Below are 10730 nucleotides of genomic sequence, written 5' to 3'. Positions count from 1 at the left end.
GAGGCAGAGATGGGGTGATTTCCTGGCACGGGGGACAGTCATTCCAAAGGCAGAAAGGTGTCGTCTGTGACTACCAGAGAGCAGGCCAGTGTGAGCTGGGGGGTAATGGCCAGGAAAGCTGGCCACGTGAGCTGGGCCCAGGCTGTGAAGAGCTTTAGAAGCTAAGTGGAGGAATTTCTATTCTACCTGCAGACAACAGGAAGCTATTGGAAGCGTCTGTGTAGGGGAGTGGCGCGGTCTGGTCTGGGCTTAAGGAAGACTTCTCCATCAACAACATGTAGGAAAGGACAACGGCACAAACAGGAAGCAGGCAGGTGATGAGAAGGCTGCCGCAGGGATCGCGGCAACTTCTCCATTTGGACAGATTCAAAAACATTCACTCAACCACCTTGTCCATTCCATGAAGTCTCCTAGAAAGCCTTGTGAAGACTCCCTTTTCCCTCCCAGAGATGGATGAAAAGGCATTCATTCATTCATCCATTCCACAAACACTTATTAAAGCCTACTGAATGCAGATAACTATGCGAGAGGCCAGAAGAACACAAAGTTTAGGTAAGATAATGCCCTTTCCCTTGTGGAACTGATCATCAGGGAGGGAGATAGCCACCAGCATCAATAACCACTGCCCAGTGTTAACTGCTAAGTACATGAGAGGGATGCAAAATAAACTGTTTTTGAGAAAAACACAGGCCTCATGTACATCCAAAAAATGCCAGCAGCTACTCTTCTGCAGCATCAGAGAAGCAGCCACGAAGCAGATGCCTATCCACCGGGTAATGGCAGAAGAACTGGTGGGCCTGGGACATAACGGGATGTTGCCAGTTGAGGGACAGGAAATAAGGAAGATGGAGAAGAAGGGAAAGGCTCCTATGAACTGACTGATGCAAAGTGAAGTAAGGAGAACCAGGAAAGCAACATACCCAGGCACTACAGCCTTGGACAGGGGAAGCTTAATCACGCATGGCCTGTTATCACTGTTATCAGCAGCAGCATCCTATGATTCAGTGTTGCTCTTTCGTTTCCTGATCCCCGACCTCTCCATGCTACTGAGTCTTTTGCCCAGGACCTCAAAGGATACCAGATTTAGAGCTAGGGAGGTCTCAGAGGGTATCAGGCCTGCTGCCCTCATCGCCCAGATGAGGAATTGAGTCCTCAATAGAGACACAACATGGTCACAAGCTGTTTAGGGGCAGAGGCAGGGTTTGAACCCTGAGCTCCTTCTGCCATCACTCCCACCAAACTCACTGAGTTGCCTTCAGGATAGAGGTCCCAGCCAGAGGCTTACCTGGCTAACGATGAAGAAGATGATCGTCATGGCGGCGCAAGCCAAGGTGACGAGCATGAGGAATTTGAACCGGAAAATCAGGCCCTGTTTGGAGGAAGCACAAAGATTTCTTTCAGGCCCCATGAGCTGTAGCCAGAGTGCTGGGTGTCATGCTTTTGTGGAAAATGTCATGGAAACTTCCAAACACACACAAATAGCACATGCAAAACCTTAGTCCCTGACCTGCCGAGGTCACGCAACTAAGTTTCCTTCAGTGGAGGGAGAGAAGGCAGGCATTTCCTAGAACCCAATTTTTTCTGTGCCCTTATCTTCTACAAAACAGAGATTCTAGAGACCGGAAAATCAAATTAATAGCAAGTCTCACGGTTAATTTCCCCGATAAGCTGGTTATGATTCCCTGCAGGGTCTCCAAGAAACCAAGCCTAGGCTTCTCTGACAACATAATGCCATTCTGCTCTGACGAGCAGACAGAAATGCACATGGCCACCGGCGTGCCAGGGGCTCACTGGAATTTTTCCCTCTTCTGAAAAGAGGACCAGGCGTCACCTGTAGTTACCTGTAATTGTGGCCATTGACATGAGCTCAAAGGATTAGGGCCCTGTGGCTGTGAATTCAGGAAGACCTGGGTTCCTCAGGTCTTGTGACCAGCACAGTACCTGGCACATAGTAGCTGCTTAATAAATGTTTATTGATTGATTCCAAATTCAGTGCTCTTCCCATTGAACCATGAGCCCTCCAAACTCAATGGGTGGGCATAAAGTGCTAGCCAATGAAATAACATTAGTAAAGCATTTTGGAGCCCTTCACACCTACAAAGACACTGTAACTTATCATTTACAAACCAGGATAGCACCATTATTGAGAATCATCGACTTCCTTTAAGCACAGATCTGACCAATCAAAAATTTGTAGTGGCTCCCTATTGTTTCTGGGATAAACTAAACTCCTCTGTGTAGTTTTTCAAAAGTTCTCCACCACCTGCCCCCAACCTCTCTTTCTAGGATCAACGGCCATTATCACTCCCCGTCCGGTACTCTGTGATTCGGCCAAATTGACCTTCTCTTTCTCTGCTCTTTACACGTCATCTCCCATCTCCACGCCTTTGTACTCACCAGCCACCATGCCCAGAACACACTCCCTCCTCACCACTGTCCCACAGAGTCTCTCTTCCTTCAGGAGGAAGACGTTCTTAAGTACCACCTTCCACATGAAGCTTTTCCTGCCTCCCCCAAATGCTCATGACCTCCCTCCCTAGTGACCTCATATCTAACCAGGTTGTATTTATTTTCTCTATACATATTATGTATATACATAAATACATTATATGTAATTTAAATATATTAGATATCTGAATATATTAGACATAAATATATGTGCATTTATAAATATACACATATATACAAATATATCTTATATTTAAATAAATAATTTAAATGTATTCTATAAACATATATTTAAAGTATATGTAATATATAATTTAAATATATCAGAAATATATAGAATTTAAATATATAGAAATATTATATATTATTTATATATATAAACACACATAAACACCATAACAGAATAGCAGTTCCTTGTACATTGTAGTTGTTTCATTCAGTGTATTTATAGGCACAGGAATAGGCACATAGTAGGTACTACAGAAATAATGATTGATTGGTTTCCACATATTATAACCTTCTAGCTTCATAACAAGCCTGGGAGGAAAGTACTCCTGTTGGTATTACACCCACTTTACAGATGAGGTAAATGAGGCTCTGAGAGCTGGACTAACTAGGCTAAGGTCACACAGCTGGCTAGTGACTGATGGACCCTGGAATTTGGACCCCGGTCCCTTGAGATTCCAGTTCTCGCATATTACACCCCACCAGGTACCATACTGCCTTCATATGAGGTTCCAAAGATGCCATGCCCTTCTCCAGGGAGAGTTAGGGCACCCTGTCCTTCCCTGTGTTCTGTGCCCAGGACCTCCTGTTAACTATTACCTGCAGTACTCATGGAGTTAGAAAGTCCTTTGCCTCAGCGCATTTCTTTAGTAATGGTTCTTATCTTCAGAGAGGGGAGAATAGCCAGTGTTTATATGAGGCTCTAGGGTTTGCAAAGTGCTTTACAAATATTATCTCATTTGATCCTCACAACCACCCTGGGAGGTATGTGTTATTATTACCCCCTCCCATTATGTAGATGAAGAAACTGAGGCTGGCAGAGGTTACATGGCATGCCCCAGGTCGCACTCCCAGTAAATGTCCAAGACAGGTTTGGAACTCAAGTCTTTCCAACTCCCCGCACCGCACCACCAACCTCAGTCAATACCCCTTGCGTGACGTCTCTCTACTGGTCCAGTCGGTGGCTGGACGCTTAAGAGCTGCTGAGATCTGCTCCTCACCTTCTCACTCACTCTGTGCTGGGTGTCACCCGTCCTTCCCTTAGCCCAAGCCCACCCTTGCTGCAAATCCAATAAAGTGTCTCAAAAGCTAGATCCCAGAGGAAACAAACCAAGCTGAGATGATGGAGACGATGGAGATGAACCCCAGGAAATTCCTAGGTGGACGCAGACTGATTCAGTGGTTTCTGAGGGCAGGGAGAGTCTCGGAGCTTGTACGGGGATCCCAAAGGGAATGTTGGTTATGCTATTTCTTTATGGAGGCCAGGGCCACCAGAGCTGGGGATCTGAATGCCCAGGTGCGTGGAGAAGGCTCACCTCATAGTGTAGCCGGCGAACCTTGCTCATCGCAGGCAGGCTCGACTGTTTCCCGCTGATGTTCCGGAACACCTGGAAGACCATGAAACACAGAAACAAGAAGTAGAGGCAGAGGCAGATCCCAGCGACGATGATGAAGGCCATCTGAGAGCATTGGGTAAAGGAAAGGACAACCCCGAGGTGGAGACTGAAAGGGTAAAACCAGGAGGCTGGCTTCTCGGCATCACCCACCCAGGATGACGCAAATAGCGGCGGCTTGAGCGTGATCCTCACAACTAGTCACGAACAGATGGTCAACCAGGCATTGCGCTAAGTGTTGGGATACAGCAAAAGATAAACAATATCCCCTGCCCTCAAGAAGCCCTCATTCTAATGGGGAGACAACATGTGCCAGCCACGTACAAATAGGACATATACTGGCTAAACTGGGCTCTAAGAAGAAGGAGGATTTGTGTGATTTCATGGGTGTAGAGTACTCCCACTACCAACGCAAGTTGGCACCCTTTCTGTGTCTGAAGATCTTAGACAGTGGCCTGGGCAGTTAAATGGTTTGTCCAGGGTTATATGGTCATTGTGTGTCAAAGGCTGGACTTGAACCCAGGTCTTCCTGGTTTCTAAGGCAAGCCCTCTATCTGCTAGGCTCCACTGCCCATATCATCACCACCATTAGTAACGACAATTACCTGTCCTAGGACTGGTTCCATCAGAAACTCCATCAAACAACATGAGAAGAATGAGATAATGACAAGAATAATACTAATTGACATTTATATAATGCTTTAACCTTTGTAAAGTGCCTTATGTTGGGTCCAGCCGGGTCTCACGTAGATGTCATAAGGTCAAGTGTTATTATTATTATCACGATTCCCATTTCACTGATATGGAAAGTGAAGCTCAGAGATATCAGCTGACTTGCCAGGATCACACAGCCAGTAAATGCTTGAACCGGGATTGAAACTCAGATCTTGAGACTTTAAGCGAACATTTTATCCACGTCGCAATGCCTCAGCAATCCAAAGGTGAGACAGCGAAGTGAGCACGCTGGCTAGCTACATACTGCCCGGGTTGTTGGGGTTCAAGTAAGAGACACGGCGTTGTGGGGCACAGGATCCCCCAACCTCGCACGGAAGGGCAGCTAATTTTCATTTCCCCAGAGACTGAAGGGCCTTTGGGGTGGGGAGGGGGTGCAGACAGGAGGCTGGAGATTCACGTGATAAAGTCCTTGGGCAAACAGAGCAGGGGAGGGGGTGAAGGTCCAGTGCCCAGCAAATAGCAGGTGCTTCATAAACGTTTTTTGATGGATGAATTTTGGGCTACATGGAAAGATATATCAAAAACCAAGAGCGGAATTTGTCAACTACAGGCCAAAAAACTTGACTCCCGGCAAAACAAACAAACAAACAAACAAACCAGAGCATGACATCAAAGGGATGGTAGACGAACAACTGGATAATGAAACAGTGCTTTCAAAGAGTCAATCCTCATCTCAATGGGGGATCGGCGCAGACATATTGACAGCACTTTCGGGGCTGACCAGATTTCCTCACGACAGCCTTGGGTGGGTAGGGCAAGTTTTTTTTTTTTTTTCCTCATCCCCATTTTACAAATGAGGTGACAAAGGCCTACAACACATCTGTAGGATCTAGAACAAATCACTTCATCTGCCAGAGCTCAGTTTCCTCATCCATTTTGTGAAGGATTAAGCTTGATGGCCCCAAAGTCCCTTTTCAGCTCTAAATGTATGATCTTATGAAGTTCAGAGGGAGATGTGAGATCCTAGCAACCAGCGGGGAGACTGAGGACATACGGCTGTGAAATCTACCAACCGATACTGAAACTGAGGCAGATGGGGTTAAGTGACTTACCCAGGGTCACTCAGCTAGTAAGTGTGTGAGGCTGAATTTGAACTCAGGCCTCCCTGACTCCAATTCCAATCACTTAACTGCCTCAAATGAAAGAAACAAAAGGAGATCAGATCCGCAGATGCGTTACTCTCCCTATCATGGGGGAATATGGAACAAACACATCCCTTAACACATGGGTCATGGCCTTTGAGCTGGACGAGAGCTCAGAAAGCATGGAGCCCAATGCCTTCCCTTGTACAGAAGATGAACCTGGGTCTCAAAGCAGTGAAGTGACCTCAACTCCTCTGCGTTTGAAGGCAGTGGGTTTTTTTTTTTTTAACCCTGTCTTGCTGCTGGACCTCATCCTTGTTAGCATCTATAAGGTGCCTTGTGCCTCTGCAGAGATGGGGGGCTGTGGGAATGTAATATTGCATATGATGTAAGACTTTTACATATTGGTTGGTTTTATGGAATTATTTCTCCCTATCCCCTCCCCCTGCCCTCTTAAACTTTGTTATAAGGGATAGTGGCTCTCTGAGAGGGTGAGTGATACATTGGGATTAATAGAGGTGATGGAAAAACTAAAGATGAACAAAAAATTCTATTAAAAATATCTGGTGCCCAAAGTAACAAAGTACTTTTCTACCTATTTTTTCTCTTAATCCTCATCCGTGCACCATTCCAACCAGATTTCTTGGAATGTGTTTCACCTACTGAGCACTCAGTGACATTAAAAATTCCAGGGTTTGCATTAGGAACTAACTTTGACTCATTCAGAAGCAAAAGAAATTACCTTCTGAAAGGGCTGAACCCAATTATTTCCCACAGAAAGAATGTTTGCTGTATTGAGGGAGGTGAGAGGTGGTGGGGCTGGTGACAGTCAGTACAACATTATTAATCTCATTTTCTGGATGAGAAAACTGAGGCTTGGAGAGCCTCAAAATAGTCCCACCTCTGCCCCAGCTCATCAAGGGCACAGCTGGATGAGGATCCTGGCCTTCTGAATGGTTACAATACAAAAGGCACGGGAGTCTTGGCTTGAAATCTCAGCTCTTCTCCTTACTACCTGTGGGACAAAGGACCACAGGATTAAAGATTTAATGTTGGAGAAGACCCTAGTTGCTTCATAATAGATGAGGAAACTGAGGCACAGAGAGGACAAATCAACCAATCAACATTTATCAAGTGCTTACTATGTGCCAGGCACTGCACTAAGCCCTGGGGATACAAAAAGAGGCAAAAGACAGTGTCTGCCCTCAAGGAGCTTACAGTCTAACGGGGGAAACATGCAACCAAATCTGATTGAACAAGCTATAGACGGGATAAGTAGGAAATAACTAACAGAAGAAAGGTTAAACAATTTGCCAAAGGTCATGTGGGTGGTAAACAGAGCCAAGACTTGACTCCAGGGTTATTCCCACTGCACCAAAGCTCCAAGTGACCTTAGACAAGTCAATTCTCCTCTGGACCTTGGTTTCCTCATTCATCAAAGGGGCCGGGCTAGATGATCCAAAAGGCCCCGTCTGGTTACAAATCTTCACTCTCACAGCCCCAAGAGCTTGTGTTTCTTCTAGCCCTAAACCTTGGAGAAGGACAGTCCCCTTCCTCTGCAACTCATCAGAAAAATGGGCATGCTGTTTCATGCTATTTCCTCTATGCCAGAGGGCTGTGAGAAAAGCGATATCCAAAGGATAACGGGGGAGAGGAAGTCACAGGCTCTACAAATACACACAATTCTTTCACATATTCAGAGGCCTGTACGGCAGAGAGAAAGCTCAAATGGAAGGGGACTGCCTATTGACCTAGAAAACCAAAAATGAACATTATCTCTCTTGTACTGTATGTAGCTTTACTTATATTGTTAAACACTTCCCAATTGCACCTGAATCAGTAGTATTCCAGAGTTTGGCCCCTTGGGGCTGCCACTCTGGCTCCTCCAGCATAGAAAATGGGGAGCAAGTCGGGAAGCCTCGCACCCCTCCTGACTGTGAGACCTTGACCCCGACCCTTTCAGGGCTCCACCACTAAAATCAGGGCGGCATTTCCCCCCCCCCCCCCCCCGCCCAGTGCAAGGCTGCTACCAAAGCTCCTTCCCTTCTTCCATCAAGAACCACCCTCTTCTCCAAGCACTCACGTATGACTTCAGGGAGATAAAATGATCCAAGTCAGCATTCTGAAAGCGCCACAGAAGAAGGCTCTGCCTGGGAGCCCACCCAAAACCCAGGACCCTCCAGCTACACTCATTCCTTTGATGCTATCTCCACTTCAGAATAAAAGTGAGTGGTGGCTTGGCTTGGGGCCCTCCCAACGCACCAAGGTCACTTCAAAATGCATCTTCCCTAAATGGCTTCAGAAAGAGGCTCTCAAGTGTCACCCAACGAGGAGCCAAACCCCGCCCCCCACCCCACGAGAGAGAAGCCAGGCAGACCGGTGCATAATAGACCATTCAGGCCGGCTGGGAGCTCAAGGGAACTATGGCAAGGTCTCCTCTGTAATGGGAGCAAAATACTAATTCATCATTTGCCTGCCCGGCTCTGACGCCAAAGTTGGCATTCATTTTCCTAATTACTTCACTTCGTCTCTTCCTTTTAATTGGTTGGGGTGAATGAAGCCGGCTTAGGTGCAGGGGAAGGGTCAGGAGTGATGGCAAGCCAGCTCTGGGGAGGGGCCACCCTGAGACAATGAAGGATACGGCCAGCTCGGTGCCAATATCTGTGGTCCAGATGCTGTAGAAAGGGTTTGTCAACTGCACCCCTCTGCAAAGAAAAAGAAACCGAAACAGAGAAGAGGGGGTCACTGAGACGATCAGAGGGAAAAACTCTTCCGTGTTTTCTTAACTTGGAGCATGGGCGGGCTGGGGGAAGGGCAATGTCTCCAGGAGAGTCAGGAGGGAGGAAGCAGGTATGCCACCATGCATTTTGGTTCATTCACTCAATGCACATTTATTCAAGGCCTTACATCTTCCCAGGAGAAACAAGAGGTAACCAGATAATAAAATAAAAAATGCAAAGAAAGCATATCAGTAGTTGTTGTTTTAAGGAGAGACCCCAGTAGCTCACTGGGTTTGGGGGTTAGAACTGTGTCAGCTGCCTACAGGGCATGTGTGTGTGCCTACCTGTCTGATGCAGGAGGGGTCAGGATGGGCTGCGGGATAGCTCTGGGGTGGGGGGGTGGGGGATTACATCAAGCCCTCTCCTTGTCACAGAACAAAGATCAGACAGACGCCGGTTTTCAAACGACTGTCATTTATCGTCCTTGTCTGTGTGGGTGCCCCTCAACGCCACGTGCAGGAGAAAGGGGGGTGCCTTAAAGGCAGGAGGGGGAGGTTTGCTTCCCAACTCCTACGACAGCGCCTTGTACAAAGCAGGTACCAAGTGGTGACCCAAGGGCTCACAGGGTCATAGGTGAGGAAACTGTCCCACATGATGCAGTGGAAAGAGCGAACACAGGGGCTGGTGTCAGAGGACCTGAACCCACCATCCATGTCCTGTGTGACACTGTACAAGTCACCCACTGCTATGGGCCTCAGTTTCCCTGTCTGTAAAATGGGAGTATTGGGCTGGTTGGGCTCTGAGGGAGGTCTTGTTCAGCTCTGGACCGAGGGTCCTGTGACCTGCGTGGGTTTTGCCCAAAGGTGTGATTTGAACACAGTTCCTCAGACCCCAGAGTCAGTGAGCTTTCCATGCTCCCCACCCCAGGACAGTAGGGCACAGGGTGAGGCCCTAGACGGCCACCATGGATTCAGGCACAGCCATTACTAACCTCTCACACATGTCAAATATGAAGAGGCAAAAGGAGCCGACGGCGATGGGCCCGACCTGTTTCCAGTAGCCAGAAATACGATTTCGTTCATTTTGATCCTGAAGAGAACCAGAGGGAGAAGTGAGATTGGGGCAGGGGGTGCGCGAGCAGAGAAGGAGGAGGAGGAGGGATGAAGGCTCCTACTGCACTCAATGGGTGGAGGAGCTCAGCAGCAAATGTTGTGAGAGAAGGAGTTGGCAGTCTGGGGCTGCCCTGGGGTTCCAGGAGGAAGCCAGGCATGGTGCCCACAAGGGAGGAAGGAGGGCCACTCGTTAACGTGACTTTTTATCCAAACATACACTCGTTCATTCTAGCTCAGTCTGCCTTCTCTGGTGTCTGCTACATGGAGGATGGAACAGGAAAGGGCTGGGAGGTTCCTACCATGTTGAGGCCCCACCAAGGCTTGGTCTTCCAGTTCTTGGGGGGAAGGGCACAAGACGGGGGCCAGCTTCCTGGTGTCCTAATCTCTGTGTTACAGTAAGGACCCAGGGAGCCCAGCATAGACCTAGGTTCAAATCCTGCCTCAGATACCAGTAAGCTATATGATCCTGGGCAAGTCTTTTCATCCCACTATGCCTCAGTTTCTTCATCTGTAAAATGGAGATAATGATGCCTCACAAGATCCTTGGGAGGATTGAATGAGATCATATATGTTCCAACCCTTGGAGCACCCGGAAAAGAGGAAGCCAATGAAGAGCTGATGTTCCCTTAGCATGGTTTGTCAACTCATTTAACCTTCACAGAACTCCACTTGGAGGCGGCACTATGGGTGTGGTTAGTGACACTTCATTTCTACCAGAAGGAAACTGAGGCTCACAGGTGAAGCGGTCTCACCATGTGACACAAGGGACCGAGTGTGAGAAGTGGGGCTGGGAGCCCAGGCCTCCTGAGCCCGAGGCTGGACACTCTCCCTCTGCGATAATGATGTGTGAGAAAGTGAGGCTGCAAATAAAGCTCCTGCCTTCACAGGAGGAACATTAGAATAATTTCTGTTTGTGTGTAGATAACGGCATCACATTAAGGAAGAGAAATGAGGAAAGGGGAGGGAAGAAGGAGGAGGGGGAGGGAGGGGGGAGAGAGAGAGAGGAGGGAGAGA

At 47.8% G+C, this 10730-nt stretch overlaps 1 protein-coding gene across 2 annotated transcripts in view; it reads right to left on the bottom strand.

Annotated features, from left to right (window-relative positions):
- WLS (Wnt ligand secretion mediator) overlaps positions 1-10730 on the bottom strand; it is a 137367-nt gene that overhangs the window by 21351 nt on the left and 105286 nt on the right. For both annotated transcript variants that reach the window (XM_027874046.1, XM_027874047.1), the window contains exons 7-10: positions 9596-9693; positions 8526-8589; positions 3990-4133; positions 1286-1369 (exon numbers count right to left, since the gene is read on the bottom strand). In XM_027874046.1, the coding sequence (XP_027729847.1) occupies positions 1286-1369; positions 3990-4133; positions 8526-8589; positions 9596-9693 (390 nt within the window). The remainder of the gene's footprint in view (positions 1-1285; positions 1370-3989; positions 4134-8525; positions 8590-9595; positions 9694-10730) is intronic.

The sequence above is a fragment of the Vombatus ursinus genome, unplaced genomic scaffold (assembly GCF_900497805.2).
Source record: "Vombatus ursinus unplaced genomic scaffold, bare-nosed wombat genome assembly UNPS02014804.1, whole genome shotgun sequence".
NCBI lineage: Eukaryota > Metazoa > Chordata > Mammalia > Diprotodontia > Vombatidae > Vombatus > Vombatus ursinus.
This window is presented reverse-complemented; position numbering and strand designations above follow the sequence as displayed.